The sequence below is a fragment of the Patella vulgata genome, chromosome 4 (assembly GCF_932274485.2).
Source record: "Patella vulgata chromosome 4, xgPatVulg1.2, whole genome shotgun sequence".
NCBI lineage: Eukaryota > Metazoa > Mollusca > Gastropoda > Patellidae > Patella > Patella vulgata.
The window spans coordinates 44,598,534-44,619,692 of NC_065882.2; the positions used below are offsets into that span (position 1 = coordinate 44,598,534).

The 21,159-nt window shown below is 34.5% G+C and overlaps 1 protein-coding gene across 1 annotated transcript in view; it reads left to right on the forward strand.

The window, feature by feature from the left end:
• The window catches only part of LOC126818800 (laminin subunit alpha-3), a 28,521-nt gene extending 12,060 nt beyond the window's left edge, over positions 1-16,461 (forward strand). Inside the window, exons 10-19 of the mRNA XM_050546371.2 lie at positions 901-1,009; positions 1,424-1,562; positions 1,988-2,102; positions 2,441-2,583; positions 3,198-3,298; positions 3,847-4,070; positions 4,539-4,675; positions 7,272-7,487; positions 7,885-8,025; positions 15,661-16,461. Of these exons, the coding sequence (XP_050402328.1) occupies positions 901-1,009; positions 1,424-1,562; positions 1,988-2,102; positions 2,441-2,583; positions 3,198-3,298; positions 3,847-4,070; positions 4,539-4,675; positions 7,272-7,487; positions 7,885-8,025; positions 15,661-16,155 (1,820 nt within the window). The 3' untranslated portion in view covers positions 16,156-16,461. The remainder of the gene's footprint in view (positions 1-900; positions 1,010-1,423; positions 1,563-1,987; positions 2,103-2,440; positions 2,584-3,197; positions 3,299-3,846; positions 4,071-4,538; positions 4,676-7,271; positions 7,488-7,884; positions 8,026-15,660) is intronic.
• The last annotated feature ends 4,698 nt before the right edge of the window (positions 16,462-21,159 follow it).

Here is a 21,159-nt window from a genome sequence, read left to right on the forward strand (position 1 = left end):
CTAGTGTGAAGGTATTGGGAGTTTTCATACAATTTAAATTAAGTTTGTCATGTGGCTTTCTATTGGACATTTTCATGTGGACGTATATTGTTGTCGCCCCTGTCTGTCCGTCCACAATTTGTTTGTGGACACTCTACAGGTCACAATTTTTATCTGATTTTGACGAAACTTGAAATATAGGTCAATCTCCCAAAGATCTCGGTTCCTTTCGATATTGGCATGTATCGGAGCATAACTTCATGGATTATGGCCCCTGATATTGTACAAAAAACCGCATTTTTAGCTTGTGGATTCTCTAGAGGTCACAATTTTTTTTCCGATTTTAGAAACCGTTTAGATATATCACCATTCCACCATAATGAAGGTTGAATTGGAATTTCGGGGAAAATCGAAATGAAACTGGCCGACAAAATGGCCGCTCTTTGTACGCAAATTGTGTATAAGTATTTAATACAAAGGTTATTGACCCTCTAGAGGTCACAATTTTTATCCAATTTTGATGTTACTTAAAACATCTTGATATTTCAAAAATCTCAGTCCCTTTTGATACTTGCGCATTTCAGACCATAACTTTCTGGATTATGGCCCCTGATTGTACAAAAAAACATTTTTGTTTTTAGCTTGTTCTCTATCCATCTCTTGCAAAATGTGGGCGTATCCTGCCTGGCAGTTGTTGGTTAACCTTTCTTCCAAAATGGCTTGTTGAATTTCTACTTAGTGGTAGGGATAAATACTTATTGGGTGTGCTTGTCCAGGTTTATTCAAATGACCATAAAGGGGTAAATTTAGACGCTATTGACTTCTTCTCCTTAAGCTCATATAGGATTTCAACTATGTTTTGATAGTACTGGCCAATGCCAATATTTTATACCATTTTGTATTCTTTTTCTAATATTATAGGCTGTACTCCATGTGGTTGTGATGTTGGTGGATCTTTAAGTATGATTTGCGATAAAACATTTGGCAAGTGCTCTTGTAGACCTAATATTAATGCTACAAAATGCGATATGTGAGTACATGATATTTGATTGCATCAAATGACAAAATTATCTTTCAAAAGATGCCATATTAAAGTTAAAATCATCAATAGTTATTATCTGCCAGTAGGAACTAGATAATTGTGTACCGATTTTCACAAGTATTGAACTACCAGTAGGCTACTGGTAAATCAATTTGCAATAAAGCCAATAAAGTAATTCTGTAATTCGTACTTGATGCTGGACTGTTCCCTATTGCCTTAAAACTATTCTTATATATTTTCTGTTTCCAGGCAAAGTCATTATTAGGGCTTCTAAAACATTCATAGATTAGTTATTTTCAAATGTCTCTAACATGAAATATCAAATTAATAGTGTTTTAACAACTATAAATACTATTCTTTTAATTATATTTATTTTTTATGAAAACTATGATTTATTTATAGGCCTAATACTGGTTTTTATTACCCAGATGTCCACTTCATATCTGCAGAGTTTGAATCTGGAACTGGAGATGCCTCTCTTAGTCAAGAACCACAGTATGCAGGATACAAAGGCTATGGCTATGCTGATTTAAAATCTGGAGTAAGTTTTTATACAATGTCAAACAAAGGCTATAGTTAATCTACAATGTCATGTCTGTTATTGTCTTGTAAAGAAGAACCCTATAGGAGACAACTAACACAGTACGAAATGATTACAAAATTTGTTCATCATAACTCTTTGCATGTTTTTCTGTCTATTGAATATTCTTTCAAACTCTATGGATTAAAACCAAAACTACTGATATATACATGTCTGTTATGTTAAAGTAACGAAGCATCATTTGCATTTTTCGATAAAACATTGAATTTTCCCGCAGCTTAATCCACACTAGTAATCAAAATACCAACGCTAGATAATCTTCCAGCTTTGATTCATTCAGATTCAAAATAGGTTCACCAATTATGTTCTCGAACAACAAAATGATGGTGGGCTTATGGGTTTGCTATAAAGATTTTTTTTTTCAGAATGTGGTTGGTGTGAATATGGTGATACCTGGGGGAACTCAATTATCATCGAAATTTATTTTTGTAATAAGGTACAGATCCACACAAGCAGCCTCTGGACTGTTAAAAATAAAAGGTAGGAAAATTTATTTGAATAGGATTGAATATAGATGGAACAAATGATTCAGTGGCACTGTACAATTCATTGCATGCAGGGCCGTCTAAACAGCATTATGGGACCTCGGGGCAAAGTAGTGCACTGGGGCCTCTACCTACACAACCCCTCACAGGAATAAAAATGCGTGTAACTGGAGAAGACATACAATAGAAACAAAAAAGTCAAAATATTCAAATGACAATATTTGAATTTTTGACAATAATTGAATTTACAAAAGATTGATATTTGATATAATTAATGTTCAACACTGTGTTACGTTATTATTTGTTTTTTTGGAATGTAATTTCCATTTCTAGGTAGTGATATACCAGAAACAACTGTTAGTTTCCCTGTATGTTCCACCGGCTGGTGTTATGTGAATACACTTAGTATCCGTAGTAATTATACACTTCCGCTTACTGCTACTATAACAATCAGAGTTCTGCAACCAATATTATTGGTAGGCTTTAGTTGTTTTTTGACTTACCTTTTTTTTTTAGCTATAAGCACTTAAAGTAAAAAAAAGGACTAACATTTTATGTTTACATATAGTTAAATGGAGTTTCAGTTAAACAATTTATTCTCTTAGGTTAGCTATACATTTATGTTCAAAATCCACCTTCAAATGTGTAAAACTTATATATTTGAATTCTCATAAACGCCTGTGTCTAATTTGAATATCCCCAATGTAACTATTTTGTAAAATCAAATTTAAGCAAATCTAGAATTATTTCCTACCAACCAACAAGGATCCTCAGATGGCCTTATGCTCCTTTTATAAGTAGATATTCGACTTTGAGCCCACTATAACTCTATTTTATATTTTCTTGGGTCTTCAGCATCCTATCATTAATTATTTAAGTACTAATGTATGTAAATGAAAAATAGTATCAGGTGTTTTAGAAAGCAAAAATATACCTGTCAGATGTTTATTGTAACCACTTCTTTAGGAAGTCTATATGAAATGAACTTTTTCACCTAAACTATAATTTCTGTAGTTTTAAAGTTTGAAAATAGAAATTATGCGTTGCTGGTTCTTACACTTGTGTTTTAGAACTATTTATTTTTCAATAGGACCAGATTGTTGCTGTGCCAGTGGAATTTAATAGTCCTGATGCCTCATTGGTAGATAGTTCATTTGGTAATGTTTGTAATGTTTTGGAGAACAGTCTTGGGTAAGTATATAGTCTTTTATTAGTATATCATTATCTAATATTTTCAGGCTTTGGATTTTTGTCATTTTTTCTCCTATACCAGAGCATTATAGCAAGGGTACTTAATTGTAAGGGCTAAATTTAATGTTTCAATGTCTTCAGTTGCAAGGTTTGGTGAATTTTAAGCAAATTTGGTAGTATGGTTTGTTTTGATTAATTATCTTTAAATAATGGACAAATGATCTGTTTTTATTTTTAAAAAAAGATAACAATGTAACAATTGATTACAGCACTTTTGTATTACCTGTGGTAATGAAATGGGGTTTAACATCCTTTTTCTGCACAAACTGTTTGATCATTTGAATTGCAATAACTATACTTTGAGTTGATAAATCTTCAATATACCAGTTTCACACAGATATTTGAACATCAATGTCATCGGCACATATTTAATAAACCTACTGCAATCTGGTTTGTTTTTGATTTAATTGTTACTTTAAAAGCTGGTAGACACAAAGCATTAACAGTTGTTTTTCTTTGAATATGTGTTTATCTTTTAAATTTTTTAGTGAAGGAAATGTTGAAGTAGAGAAATTATGTAAGAAAAGTATATATTCAATGACTACATATTATTTGAATGGTGCCCTGCCTTGTAAATGTGATCCTGAAGGTAGTTTTAGCACCGACTGCTCACAGTATGGTGGATTATGTAGCTGCAAAGTAGGAGTTGGTGGAAGGAAATGTGATGAATGTCTACCAGGATTTTATGATCATTCAATCACAGGTTGCAAACGTAAGTTGTATATACCTTTAAATGTCAAAAAATGTCTAAAGATATAAATATGTAAGCAAATTTGCTTGGGACATTGTCTTGAAGCCCATTCATGCCAATTCTGTGAATATTGTAAGTTGGTGGACTGAAATTTCAGAAGATAAAGTAGAACACTATCTTCTTTAAAAGGCATTGGTGTTATTTGTGTTGCATATTCTGTATATATTTGCCTACTATTCACATATTTGTATCATTTGCTTGATAAAGACGAGAGTATACTCATTGAAACGCTGGATAGTATTAAACTCAGTAATTGTGTATCCATAAAATTGTACCTTATATTAGAACTATATCTTTTCTGTCTAATATTTGTCTGAATATATTATATTGTATTATCATTCATTCTTAATAAATGGGGTGGGGATTTTGAAGTTTAAAATCTGTGTAAAGTTTGTCTCGGTATGAGAATGATTTGTTTTTATATTACAGCTTGTGATTGTAAAGGAACTAATAAGTTTTGTAATAAGGGAACTGGTCAGTGTGTGTGTCCACCCAATACTATAGGTAGAACATGTGATCAATGTGCTATTTATCATTGGAACTGGAATTCAACAGTTGGCTGTCAGGTAATTTATTTCATACAAATTATAAAGTCTTTTAAGTTCCCAACATTTTGTACTCTCCTGTTGATTTTTATACGCCCACATTTTCATGTGGACGGATATTGTCGTCAACCCTGTCCGTCCGGACGTCTGTATGACCGTCCATCCACCCATAATTTGTTTGTGGACACTCTAAAGGTCACAATTTTTATCCAATTTTGACGAAACTTGAAATATAGGTCTATCTCCCAAAGATCTTGGTGCCTTTCGATATTGGCATATATCGGAGCATAACTTCATGGATTATGGCCCCTGATTGTACGAAAAATCATGTTTTTAGATTGTGGACACTCTAAAGGTCACAAATTTGATCCGATTTTGATGAAACTTGAAATGCATGTTTATAACACAAATATCTTGTTTCTTTTCGATATTTGCACATATCTGATCGTAACTTCCTGAATTATGGCCCCTTGATTGTACGAAAAATCGCTTTTTGAGCTTGTGGTCCCTATAGAGGTTACACTGTTTATCCGATTTAAGAAAAAAAAACGTGTGAATACCGGTATATAACAGTTATACACTAATGATGGTTGAGTTCAAATTTCGAGAAAATCAGAAAAAAACTGACGGACATAATGGCCGCCCCTTGTACGCAAATAGTGTTAAAATATGGTATTTCAAGGTTGTGGACCCTCTAGAGGCCACAATTTTGATCCGATTTGGATGAAACTTTAAATATATGTTTTTATCATAAAGATGTTGGTTCCTTTTAATAATCATACATATCCGAACATAACTTCCTGGAATATGGCCTCTGATTGGTCGAAAAATCGCATTTTTAGCTTGTGGATTCTCTAGATGTCACAATTTTGTTTTTAGATTTAAGATTTTAGATATATCACCATTCCACCATAATGAAGGTTGAATTGGAATTTTGGGAAAATTGAAATGAAACTGGCCGACAAAATGGCCACTCTTTGTACGCAAATTGTGTATAAGCATGTAATACAAAAGTTATGGACCCTCTAAAGGTCACAATTTTTATCCAATTTAGGTGAAACTTAAAACATATCTTTCAGCCCCTTTTGATATTTGCGTATTTCAGACCATAACTTTCTGGATTATGCCTCTGATTGTACAAAAAATCATTTTTGTTTTTAGCTTGTTCTCTATCTATCTCTTGCAAAATGTGGGTGTATCCTGCCTGGCAGCCGCTGGTTTAAATAGTTAGCATAGTCTGGTTTTTGCTTTCCTTTTTGTTCCATTGCAGAAAATGACCAATTTGTATATATTCCAATTTATCAAAGCGATACAGGTCTGCGGTCTTGATAGAAATTTCATAACTTATCGATTTTCAAAATTTTAAACCTAGTGAATGTGATGCATGACAAAGTTGGTGGAGTTGTTCATTTGGGCCTGAGGAAAAACACTACCGCTATTTAATCACAAATAAGTAGTAGTTATTAGCACACTTTCCGAGGTGTATCGGTGAATATCAGGACAATTTTGGTCGAGGGGCCCAGCCGAGGCGGAGCCGGGTCGGCTCCCAACCAAAACTGTCCTGATATTCACCGATACACTGAGGAAAGGTGCTAATAAGTTACTTACATCACATTTCTATCGAGTATTGTGAAGCAAAATGTGAAAAAAAGTATTTATTATCGAGTCGTTTCAACCGAAAAGTGACAAATACTTTCTGCTCTTTCATTATTTATCCCTTTCTGAGCCTCACGTTACATTTCATGGTAGAATGATTTCGCAGTGGAGAGACGACCTGAGTAGTATTTACACGTGCGTCTTGCTATGATACTCTGAGCGTAAAACAATCACGTGTTTGTTTAGACCACATCGTCAAAACAACTTGTCTATGGCGTAGAGGACTGCGATATTATTAAATGTAGTGTAAAGGAAATGAGAAACGTGGGTCATTCCTGGTGAACGTATGCATCGGCGGATGGTTCTTCCGTTGAAATTTATTTGTAATAAAGTTTATGACTTTCTAGGCGTTTTTTTTCATCCTGCTTATTTTCAATGCCTGTGAAGTGTCCAGCAAGAGAACTGCGCCTTCTATCATCACAATTAATTAAAATAATTATTCAATATTCTAATTTATATATTTTGCATATTAATATAAATCAAACCAAATTATGAAATAGATGCCAATTGATATGTATAATAATTGATTTTTGTAATATGTTGTTATGTTAATTTAATGTCATTGTATATGTTTTTGAACTGCCATGTAGTTCCCCCCATTTTGTTTTGTTACTATGATTTTGACTAGTTGTTTCATGTACAATGTATAGAGCCATCCTTATCAATTGCGAGCTGGGTCGGACTTAACGTCCGCTACTTATTGCTTGGTAGATACTTATTGCTTGGTAGATAAAAGTATCCTTGTATCAGAAATGGACAGTACTCTTTCTGTACATTTCTGATACACGGATACTTTTATGCATGTATTGCAAATAAACAGGACAGTTTTATCAAAGGTTGACAGTGGCAACGAGTAGAAGTGGGATGTAATGGAGTATTCCACCTTGCAGGATTGGTTGACAATTAGTTTATTTTATAGACTGTTTATTACATATAGAGTGCATTATATTTTTATTTGTAGCCATGTGGATGTGATACAACAGGATCAATACAACTAGGCTGTAATTCTGCTACAGGTATATGTACATGTAAGATAGGTGTACAAGGAGAGAAATGTAACGAATGTATAGATAACTATAAAGGATTTAGTTCTAGTGGTTGTTCATCATGTTTATGTTCAACTGTAGGATCAAATGGTACGGTTTGTAATAAAACATCAGGACAGTGTTCTTGTAAGGTAAGTAATACTTGTATCTGCCTTATTGAAATGGGAGGTCCAGGCTTCGATCCTTGTGTTGACTGAGAAAGTTCATTTTCCAGCCTGGGTTCCTGTTGTCAATGGTGCAGGATAACAGGGTCTGGCAAGCACTTGCATTTGGGTGGTACAAAAAAGAAGGTTACCAACATATTGTACAATAATTCAATAGATAAAGTTAACAGCTCAATTACTAAAATACCATTACTAAATATCGATATTAAATAACATTCTTCACTAAACTTTTATGAATTCAATTCTGTCTGATCTGTAGAAAAGTTGATTTCAAGACAATATTGGTTGTTTGTGAAAGAAATTACATCAGATTGCCTATTAATTGTATAATAATTGTGATTAGAATCATATATTTTCATTTTAGAGTAATGTTGCTGGCTTGTCTTGTGATAAATGTTCTGATACATCTTTTTACTTAAATGGAAACAATGAACAGGGATGTTTAGACTGTATATGTATGGGAATCACAAAAACATGCTCTTCTAGTTCACAACGAGTAATAGTGGTTAGTTGTACACCTTTATCTTTAACCTCTTAACAGTTATACAATATTAATATAAATCTGCATGTTGTTGTACTATATTTTCAAAATATAAACAATTTGATTGCTGTTTCCAGAGTAAAAACACAACCAGTTTGAGATGTACTGCAGGGCAGATGGATTATATTCCATTATATGCCCTTTGGGCATCTCCGATTTATATTGCATATTTCTCATTGATCTAAATAAATATGTATACTAACTCAACATTCAAAGTCTAAAAATAGCACAATTGCACGTGCAGCACTGTGTCAACATACGCCTGACTATAAATAAGAGGTAAGGCTCGGCTCTGGTTGTCTTTTTCTTTTTTGATCTAGACCATGACTAGTAGTAGCGCACTACATAGTCATATTATATCGTATACTATTACTTTGCGATTTTGTTGGATCGTAGATTCAATTCCTTTTTTACGTGATCGCGACCGGTACGCTGTGCTGGTCCACATATTTTTTGTGGCGTTGTTTCACGCCCGTTTATTGCTTTATTCCATGTTGAATTTAGTAAATCTCCAAGCGATGATTTTGAGAGGTTTTGTCCGGAGAGTCTGTTTCTATAAACTTAGACCCGGACATTCTCATCCTTGATGAAGGTTAGACCTCTTGGTTGATGTAGATACGATCGGTAAAAGATAAGCCGCCATTAAATTATAAATATCTCAACCGGATGTTTACACCGGTAACGAGGCGGCTAAAGGGACAAGTAATAAATCGTATTTTTAAAAAGAAAGGTATAGTGCCTTCTAAACCTTGTGACTAAAACAAGATTCGTAATGTCCCGATCAGGTAGATAAATTCAGGCCGAGTGGTATTGCCATTACGGATACTGTGGATTCTTTTGTTTCACCATTAATTTCACTCTACCCCAATCTGTCTGTTGATTGCAGTCATTTTGACATTTTTCATGTCAGTAATAATCGTGTCGCTTGGTGTTGATAATCATTTTTTTCTATCTACGTGACCACGTGTCCTCTGTTCGGAGTGTATATTTTAATGGAAATGATTATGTTTTTACTTCTACCGCCGACAAATGGATATATAGGCCTGTTAAACATCTAAGTCCTTATACCGGTAGTTTTAGTAATAATAGCCTAGTCTTTATATATGACTATATATACTATTCAAAAAAAGTAGGGGATATTTGATTTTTAAGTGTTATTAAAGTCACCTAATGAAACTGACGAAGAAACAAATGACAAAATGAAATGAAGTTCACATTCATCGATTTATTCCAAATGATCGTTAGACTAAGTAAGGCACAGACTGACCATTATAAGGGTAAAATGATACCCGGGGTCAAACAGCAAAGTTACCACAGCATCACAACCAAGTCAGTAACGGGTAAATCCTCCTCTGTTTGCCAAACAAGCATTGATCCGACGTGGCATACTCCTAATGAGACGTCTAAGGTCATTTTGGTCCAGATTGTCCCATTCCTGTTGCAACGCAGCAGCAAGTTCTTGGACATTGGCAGGACGTTGTTGACGTTGACGTAACCTCTGTCCAAGCATGTCCCAGACATGCTCGATGGGGGAGAGGTCGGGACTCAGTGCTGGCCAAGGTAATGTGGTGATGTTCTGTTGTTGGAGGTAACCTGTAACGATCCTGGCCCTGTGACATCTTGCGTTGTCATCCTGGAAGATGAAACGGCGGCCATGACGTCGTGCGAACGGCACAACATGGACTGCCAAGATGTTGTCCCGGTAGTACTGGCCTGTAACACGCCCTGCAACAACATGTAAAGCCGTTCTTCCAGCAACAGTGATGCCTCCCCACACCATAACAGAACCACCCCCAAATCGATCTTGTTTGATGACGTTAACGTCTTGGAAGCACTCGTTTCGACGACCCCACACCCGCCTACGTCTGTCCAAAAAATCAACAGTGAACCTTGACTCATCTGAAAACATCACATTGCTCCAGCGTCGATTATCCCAGTGTTGACGATCCCTACACCAACGACGTCTTGCCAGTATGTGATGATCTCTCAAACAAGGGATCACGCGAGGACGTCGGGCGCGAAGGTGACCCCTATGCAGTCGATTCCGAATCGTCTGGCCACTCACTCTCACACCAGTGTCTGTTTGAAGACGAGCGCTGATCTGATTTGCTGTGATGACACGATTTCTCAAGGCCAAGGTACGGATAAATCGATCCTGGGCTTGAGTTGTCGCCCTTGGTCGACCTGAGCGTGGTCTGTCCTGTACAGATTGTGTATCACGGTATCTGGACCATAGCCTGCTTATGACAGACTGAGAAACATTCATCGTCCGCGCCACAACTGCCTGTGTTGTGCCGATCTGTAGCATGCCAAGGGCACGTAACCTTTCATTTTGGGTAAGCCGACGCATATCAAAATTTGTTTTCTGGTCACTAAAACAATTAAACTGATGTTTCCACCCTGGAATTCAATGCCACAATGACTGTAACATTCAAAGTCAGAGTCGTGCAAATCTTGGGTTGGACCCCCATGATGATCCCAAGCATCACCTGCATTCCATGCGGTAGCTATTGGTGCGTTTGGGCGTCACATGTAACTGGAAATGTTTCTTCTGTTAGGTTCTATAGTGACTTTTTTCGTAGTCATTTGCATATTTTAGTATTATGCCCCCAAAATCAAATATCCCCTACTTTTTTTGAATAGTATAGTTCAAATGAAAATGAAATAAATGAATAAATGGAAATAATTATGCTTTTACTTCTACCGCCAACAAATGGATATATAGGCTTGTTATGCATCTAAGTCCTATACCGTTAGTTTTAGTAATAATAGTCTTTATATATGACTATAGACAAATGAAAATGAAATAAATGACACAGTAGCCTACCAATTTATAACACTTATGTAAGAAGAGATGATTTTAAAATCAATTAGATTTTATATTTTTAACGATTTTGTTTACAGACAACAATGTTAATAATAATGTCATTGATGAGAAATAAAATGAAATGAAATGAGGTTTAACTTCTACTGTTCTTTTCCGACTGGGCTTATATAAAGACGGGGTCATTGACGAGCACAAGACTTGTCAGGCAAATTCGTCATGCAAATGCATCATTTTGTCCAGACCAATCTATGGAACCTAATGGTTCATAATTTTTGACCCTGAATCAACAGTATAATGATTTCAGTCCTGACCAGGGGTTCAGTGATTTTGTTTTTTCCCCCATTTTTCAGGGTGACAATGCAGTAAATGATTCGATCGTTAATCTATAAATTAGTTAATATGGTTACCATGAAGCATGTTGAGATAGATTAACTGGTTGTTAAAGACCCTATTTAAAAAGAAAAATTACAAATGCATGTGGCCGTATGTTGCACCTCAGGTGGACACTGACATTTGGTCAGTTTTTACTCCGTCAAGCACAGTCACAAGATGCGGCTATTCAGGATATACAGAAGATAATGGGCCTTGGTGTTTCACCCTTATTGTCATTGCTGTCAAAAAATTAAGATACGAAAAATTCTATTGCTGATTCAGTAAGTGATCCAGGGTAATACCCATTTGGAATTGTCTTTAAAACTTAGGAATTCCCTTAAACGTTATTTAAGTCGTTGATATCACCCACTCTGTTCTTCCAATCGGCCAGTCAATACGACTTTGTATAGATCAGTCAATCAATTATACATTATATGTATTATTTGGTAATCATGTTGAGTCGAGTACTAAGCAGCAATCCTTTTACAGGCCTCCGTTTTCAGGGCAGCATCAACCCAGCTACAGTAACACCTGTAGGTAATACTTTTGTAGCCAGCCACATTTCGAATACTTTTTAGGCCGTTGGTCTATCATGACATCAGATAACTGGATTCTTAATACAGTTAGCGGGTACCGGTTTGAGTTTTCTTCAACCACCCTTTCAACTTTGCTTGCCTAACCACCTCTGTATATTTCAGAGCAGATGGAGTTTGTTGATTAATTTAATGTTAAGTAAGAAGGCTTTATGTCCAGGTATTCCCTGGTTTTCATACCAATCAGTTTTTTTCTAATATCTTTTTAGTTACAGAAAAAGACTGACGATTATCGTCCTGTTATAAACCTGAAAACATTTTACACAAGAAACTTTATGCTTTGCTTCTATCAGTATAATACATAGAGAGGATTTTCTATCATTAATGGATCTAAAAGATGTTTTTTTTTTATTCATATTCGTCCAGATCATCATAAATAATATTTACATTTTATTTGAGATCAAACGGTTGAGATTACGTCTCCGTTTCAGAGTTTCCTCAGCTCCAAGAGTTCTTTCTAAAGTTTTTCAAATCAAATTTTGCAATCCTTCGCAGGCAGTGTATACATTGTTCATATTTTACAGACAATTCTATTTTTTCTTTTCCACTATCAACACTGCAAAAGAATGTGGTTTTACACACAGAAAGCTGTAAGATATTTTCGAGAGCTAGGATTTCCTTCTAAAGAAATTATTTTTTAGAATTTACTATTAATTGTCATTTATTTACTGATCTCTTACTCAACGAAGGATAAAGTCAAAACCAAGGCCAGAGCTTTATTAACATCAAACAAGCTCACTATCAGACAAAGAGTATTTTATTGGACTGTGTTCCTTTTCTACAAACAGCAATACTTTTAGTACCTTTGCCTATATAAAAGAGTAATCTAGAGCTTCAACTTGAACAGAATGTAATTATTCATATGGGTATTTCCCTCAATGACGTTTGAGTTAAACTGGTGGTTACATATATGAGTATTATAGCCACAAGTGTCGCAGCCTTTGTCTACTTCTCTTTTCTTAGGAGAGACATCTGTTAAATATGCATGATATTTTATTTTCTTTTATGTGCGCACGCTTTGTTTTGTATTTTGATATATTATGTACCCTGTATGTGGGTCTTATACTGTCGAGTTATGTGATTTAATACTTTGTACATTTTGTTCCATATGCAGGTTTCATACTGTTTATTTATGAGTGCTTTAAATTTATGTCCGTCCATATTTGTGTATCCGTCCATTTTTTTGCACCTGTATATTTTGTATATTGTATGTTGTCCTCAAGGGAGGTTCCGATGCAATATTGTGTGTCTTGTGTAATAATTGTCATATCGTTATAATCTTTATGTACACGTTTATATTGTATGCTGTTCTAAATGGATGTTTCGATGCAATAAAATCTTATCTTATCTTATCTTATAACATTAGCATTTAAAATGGTAACCATATTAGACCACTCTTGTGTCTTTACTTTGGATGCTTCTCTTTATGTATCGGGTGCTCACTCCTTATGATATTCACATCTATCTGCTTTGGAATAGTTCAGAATATCAATAAATTATCTTGAACTGCTGGCAGTTTTCTATGGATGGACATCATTGTACAGCAATTTTTCTAATACGTATATACTTGTTCCATGTGATAACACCATATCCTATAATTATCATATATTTATAATATTGGGGAACTATAGATAAATTGTTTTAAAATAAGCAAACAAATTTGGTACCGGTGTGCTTCTAGAAATATTTATCTGCTAAATATAGATCATTATGTCTCATAGCATAACAGATGCATTATCTAGACATTTTTCTGACTTCACAGAATTGAAGTTGATTAAGCACATTTTTCATAGGGTATATAATCTTATATCTGTACTGGAAATAGATCTATTTACACCACAGCTTATTTACCAAGTTGTAAAGTATGTATCTTGACAGTCTGATCCATTTTGGTTGGCTCTTGAATATGATGTATTAAAGATGAGTTGATTTAATTTTCACCAATACATCTTCCTCTTCTCACTGAAAGTTTCAGTGTAGTTGCCAAGTACCGGTATCTCAACAAAATAATCAGAGACCATGCTATAATTATAGTGCCAGGATGGCCAATACCGGTATGATATTCTAGACTCTTAGCAATGCTAATTTCTAACCCCATTCATTTGCTCCTACGGAAGGACCTCTTGCGTTTAGTTCACCATGGGATGTGCTACCCCATGGGAGGCAAAATTTTATACATGAATGCTCGTCTCAAGCAAACCCTCACTAATAGAGGACTATCACAACATGCTATTGACACTATTCTCAGGTCCTGGAGACCAGGAATTAACAAACAGTATAATCTGACCTTGAGACGATAGAATTTTTAGGCAGATTGGAAACAAATTGATCCTTTGGGTCCTACAGTAGAAAATATTGCAAATTATTTGAGTGATTTGTTGTCTAGTATTCCTATAGTGTTGCTAACACCTACAGATCAGCAATTGTTCAGACTCTGAATGTTTCAGGCAGCAGGAAGTTCAGAAACCATGCCATTATTTATTGTTTTTTGGAAGGTATTTTTAATCTTGATCCTCCAAAATCTTGTTTTGTAGCAACCTGGTGTGTTTCTATTCTATTAAATTGTTTTTTTGCCTTAGAAGGTATATCTTTGAAGCTTCTCACTTATATAACAGTGAACTTATTGGCTCTAGCTACAGCCCAAAGGTGCCACATTAAGAGCTTTTAGTATTAATCGCTTTCTAGATTATGGCAATGCTATAAGGTGAGGAAGTGAAAGTTTGGAAAATTTCTTGTCAATCTTCTCCTCTATACCAGGTCAAATTGGATTAGTTTACTGATCTACTCTCCAGTATTATGTTGAATTAACTTCAGAACTTATTGTATCTCATACATGTATTACACTCAGAGCAGTAACGCCATCTACCATTGGCCATTGGCTTAAGAAACCATTGTACTGGCAGGAATTGATACTTCTGAATATAAGCCTCATTGAATTCGTTCAACTTCCTGATCTGCATCGTTTAATTCTGGATACTCTATTTCAGACAATCTTAAAACAGTATCATGGAACAATGATAAGTTTTTTTTGTTCTACAGGAAATAATACATTTTTTTAATTATATGGATAAATTTTAACAGCCTACTATTTGTTTTCTCTTTTGTTGACAACCCTTTCAATGATGCAATATAAATCAGAGATGCCCGAAGGGCATATAATGGAATATAATCTCCTCTCATCCGAGCGCCCGAAGGGCACGTTGGATGAGAAGGATTATATGAATATATATGGTTGCCAACAAAACTTTAAAGAGACAACTAGAGCCGAGCCTTACCTCTTATTTATAGTCAGGCGTATGTTGACACAGTGCTGCACGTGCAATTGTGCTATTTTTAGACTTTGAATGTTGAGTTAGTATACATATTTATTTAGATCAATGAGAAATATGCAATATAAATCCTCGAGCCCTCGGACTTTATATATTCATATAATCCTTCTCATCCATCGCGCCCTTCGGGCGCTCGGATGAGAGGAGATTTTTCTCTATCCACTTTTTGAAAAAGACATTAAATGTATAAGTAACAGTATGCTATATCAACATTTTTGAAAAACAGATCTTATACATAAAGCTAACCCATACTTAAAATAAATAATTAGAACAAATCTTATTGTCAGCATATTTTAATTTGGTTAAAACTGTGCCGCCAAATGACAGCAGCACATCAATATTATAATTTATAATCCAAAATACATGTAAAACAGACATTAAGGCCACTGTCACTCCTTTAAAAAATTACATTCTAATTAATTATCTTGAATGGAAAACATTATGACTATGTTCTAATGTATTGTCATTTATTTCATAGATTTCCACATTGTTAACAACGAATTCTGGTACTGGTGGACAGTTAAAATCATCTAGAAAACTGAGTAACAATCAGGGCATTATCAATGAAAACATAGCAATTAATGTTATTACTTCTGATACTACACCTTATCTTTCTGTGACATTTAATGTCTCCTCATCTGAATATTGGATGGCGCCAGATGACCTAAAAGGCAACCTTTTAACCTTGTATGGTACAACCATTGACATTGAGATTTTATACACTGGTAGTGGTGTAGCTATGCCACCACAAGCTATTATGGTTGGACAGAAAGGTCGCTACATTCATAATTTTGGCACAAGCATAACCGCAGATACAAGGCACTCACTAAGCATACCTTTATCAGAAAAATATTGGGTAAAAGAAGGAACTTCAACTGTTTTGTCAAGAAGTGATTTTATTCTAGCCATTAGTGAAGTTAAATATATTTTACTGCCTGCTTCTTTTCTCGGTGGAACACATACATCCAAGTAAGTTAGATTTATATCTATTAGGTTTAACAAAAATTGTACTCTTCTATCAGATACAGTTTCATGTTCTTCATGTGCATAAATATCCTGAAATGGTTTAAACAGATATACAGTCTGCTCTCCTAGTCTACAGGGTCTGATCTGAGAGACGAAATTAAACCAAAATATTACTGTAAAACAAGAAATCCATGTATGGAGAGTGTCATATTTTCAGCTAACATTTAATATTTTGAAAAATGTAGTAAACCAGAATTAACAGTAATTCTTCCTAAAAACAAATCATTTCCAATATCACTAAAACATTTTTGTAAAATACAGTTTATATAGAATGGTTTACTCTAAAAAGGAAACAGTGGGATCTGTAAATCCTAGTGTTGAGAATTGTATTTGTGGGACCAATTATACTGGATTATCTTGTGAGGTAAGATAACATAATAGAACCCTGGTGACGGTACACTTTATGTTGTTTATTGGTGGAAGAACAAGTCTGGGCTTAGTCTTTATCACTCCAGTCCAGATCATCTCTACTTTGACAAAATCAAATTATTAGTCTGTAGTTCTGCATATGACTTGCAGAAATGTTGTCTCCATCCAACAGTTAACAATGCATTCTGAATATTTCAAATACAAGGTGATGGGCAATTTTTCCTCTCCATCAGTCGTAGCATGGTACATTATGTATTTACAAATTTAGCACTTTTTGTCCAGATGAATGTTTTAGTCAAGACAATTAAGGCTGAGATCATCAGGACCAGATTGGGCTATAGGCTTTATATATGGAGGTTCAAGGCTTGCTTTCTATATCTTCCCGTTTCTTGTTTGTTTTAACTTGGTAAATTTATGAACCCTTCTAGAAAATGTTTCTTACCTGAAACTGTATGTCTATGCATCATTATTTATCTGCTCATAACAAGTTTCAGTTTGAAAAGATTTGCTATTTTTACTTCGAAATAAATGCTAAAGCTGGATTGTATTTTCATTTGTATTTGGAAACCCAATATAAAAGCCGAGCTCTGGCTTCAATATTCTCTTGGATTGGGGATTATGGCTGTAATTTGATGTTAATACTTTCAAGAATTATTGTTATTGTACATTATATCGTCGGTGAAGTGTCAAAAGGGTGTATCTAAGAATTTCTAAAGATTAAAAATTGAACTTTTTGCATTTCAAAATTTCCACAAATCAAGATACAACATTTGGACACCTGATACCCAGAACAGTTCTAATTGGCGTAGAGATACACAGCTTAGACAGAAATGTACATATTAATTGGGAGAGTTTAAAAATGCAAAAAAGTGTATTGACTAATTTCCCCGAGATACACCCTTTTGACACTTGACCGACGATATGCACCCTGTTGGATATTGAGGTAATATGGAGTTTTTCCCCTTGTGTCAATTCTTGTCGACAAGCTGGAGTTGAGACATTGTGCCCTATTGTATTTAAGGTTTAATTTGTAGCTATCATTTACTAAGTTATTTAGACAAGCTGGAATGAAATTGCATTAAATGTGCTGGGATGTATTATTACTTCATATTGATATGCTCTTTTGAAGTTGCAGAAATATGGATGAAAGGAATAGTAGTTATAAGTGTATTTCTTTAATCATGTAAGGATTTTAAATTGTGTTTCTGTCTTTCCTTCCTGTTTGGCTAATCTGTTCTAATGCAATAACAGATCCATCAGGTATATTAACAAAAATCGGAAAATATATTCTACTTATAGTTCTATCGTAATCACAGCCTCTACCTTACATCAATCAGATTGGCTTGAAATGCAATGCTGTACATGCAGTGTAATATGTTGAGTTGTGCATGTCTAGAAAAATATATTCTTAATATGTCTAATAAACTTGTGTATTTTTTAGTCTTGTGCTGAAGGATATAAAAGAGAAAATGTCACAAGCCACCCTTATCTAGGAATATGCACAAAATGTGAATGCAACAATCATGCTACGAAATGTAACCCAACAACAGGTGAATGTCTGGAATGCCAACATCAAACAACAGGTAAATTTTACAAAATAAAGATAAAATCGAAATGTATCCTGTTGAGTCAAAAATGCCTTTGGTTTAATTGATCATGCATTTTGGAATTTTGAACATGTATACATGGATGTTTGGGGTTTGAATCGGGAATACATGATGACACATTAAATTCCGTTCCATTCCAAGCCAGACCCAGGTTTGCAGGACCCTTTTTCACTCTACTTTGTTATGATATAGAACCACTTTGAATTGTGACACGTTTTCTTCTTTTATTTATAGGTTCAAATTGTGAATCTTGTCAAGCTGGATTTTATGGTGACGCAACTCTTGGTACACCAGATGATTGTAAAGAATGTACATGTTATGAGCCTAGAGTATCTAATTCAACATGTGATATACAGTCCAAATGTTTATACTGTAATCCAGGTTATATTGGTGATAATTGTGATAAGTAAGTTAAATAAATCTACTTACATCTATGCATTGTATTTGATATTTTTTTCAGCTTGTTTTGTAAACGCTTTACAATTCTGAATCTTCCTCATTGACATAACAGTCAAGGAAAAAAAGAGAGGACCAGAAGTGTCAAAAGTGCAGATGATGTTTCACTTGTTACAATCACTAGATAATACCATTTGTGGTGTCAATGAAACAGTTAACGTGAATCAAGAAATGTTCTAGTCAAATAAGAATTCAAACTTTTATGGCCAGCTTTTGGATGGAATATTTTTTGAAAAATTGATTTGTAAAATATAAAATTCAATAAATTCACTTCAAACATTTTACTTTAAGATGAAGAAATTTGTGTGGTTTAAAACATAGAACGTTTATTTCTTCTTTTTTTTTTCAGTTGTGATACATTTTATTATGGTAATCCAAAAATTTTATATACTGGTACATGTAAAAAATGTGATTGTAATGGAAATAGCAATTCATGTGCAAATGGTCTTTGTATAGACTGCAAAGAAAATACTTTTGGTGACCATTGTGAGAGATGCAAGGATGGCTTTTTTGGCAATGCTACAATGCAAAATTGTTCTGGTAGGTAATTTCCTTCCTTCTGGATAACTTCTTACTACACATAAAATTCTTGTTTTAAATATAATTACTAGTGTTACTGAAGTGAAATTGTGATGGTCTAGACTACATATGTTGGGAGATGTTTATGAATTATAAGCATTTTGTACAGTCTAGATGAATGCAAAGTATAGCAGTTGCCATGATAGAGTTTATTGTTACAATTCTGAAAGAAAACTGTGTGTTTATTTGACTTAATTCCACTATTTTTGTGTACATATTATGTTATTAACACCTGGTAATTGTTTTCCCTGTGTATATAAATTTTAAATGTTATTTTGCAGCATGTGAATGTGATTCCAGGGGATCAATTGATACAGATAAATGTGATTATGATAGTGGTCAGTGTCCTTGCCATAGTGGTGTTGGTACCAGAAAGTGTAGCGCCTGTGAAACAGGTTACTGGGGTTTCAGTGATATAACAAAACCAGGTATTATACTGTAATAAATATTGGCTACTTGAACTATATTCCACAATTCATCAAATATTTTTATATTTATGGTCACTTATAAATCTTCAATTCAACAAGTTATTTTATAACATTTCCTTACTAGCCACCCCACATTCTAGCCAGATGTATATAGATCCATTATGTGGTTTAGAAAAGAAATCAAAAATGACTTAACTTTTTTTCTGTGGTTCTATCCAATCTAATATCAATAATTGTAAAGCATATTTTTGTAAATGAAAAAGAGATTATATTTGTAGTCTTTATGTTATTTTCTTAGGTTGTGTACCATGTGAATGTATAGAAGCAGGTAGTGAAACATTACAGTGTAATGATAATGATGGTAAATGTACATGTAAACCTAATACTAGTGGTGATAAATGTTCTACATGCAATGCTGGTTATTTTGGTTTACCCCTCCAGCCTTGTGAAAGTAAGTAACTTGTTTACAGAAGTAAAGGGAACCATGGTGACTCAATGAGTAAGGTGTTGGCTCACTAAGCAGGAGGTCCTGGGTTCAATCCCAGTGTTGATCGAGAAAGTTCCTCAGGATTTTTCATCCTGGTTTCCCCTTATCAGTGGTGCAGGTCAGAGGGCCATGCAAGGATGGGACGGAAAACTGAGGTCCATTGTACATGTAAGCCTGCACATATAATAAATCTTGCCATTTGAAATTCTACGAGTGGTAGACAGAAACACTGCTGTCAGTGTCGGGGCACAATTTCCCTCACAGCACACTGCATGATCTATTGCCATCTTCATTCATTAGCAGGGCCATTACATGGAGGGTTGGGGGGGGGCTGAGAGGGTCATATGCTCGTGGTGACACGACACTTCTTGGGGGGTGGCAAATTATCCAAGTGCATACCAGAAATCCCTTTATGAATATTTATGGACTGTGTAAACCAGTTCATATTTCAGCAAAAAGAGAGCATAGAATTATGATTTTTCCAAAATATGTTATAGGGTTTTTCGATCAAATGGAGGGTTGAAGGGGAAAAAACATAAAAAGTTTACATATAAATTGATTTAATAAATAGTTTATGGACATGGGCAGAACAATTTTTTTCTGGATGGTCAAACAAGGTTGGCATTTGCCATGGTTAATCATGCCTGCACATTATTTAAAGTACTGTTTGTTTAGTTGATGGATAAGATTTGGATTTCTGTGATTTACCAGAAAGACGCATTAAGATTGGGTCTAAAATTAAAGATGTTCTGGATGACAGAGTTGGTGGTTGGCATATATTTGTGCTCTTATAATGTAAAGCAAATTATTCATTTCCCTTCTTCTTATTAATTGTTAAATACATAGTACTGTTCTGTTTAATTAGATATGTTCCTTTAAAGGTTTGTTGGGTTAAGGCCTCAATGAACCTGACAGCCAGTGATCAGTTTTATACGCCCACATTTAATGCGAGTTGTAGGTCAATTTCATTTTTCTTTGGTGTTCTTGTCAGTTTTGTTTCAATTTTGCATTGATTTTTTTTGTGG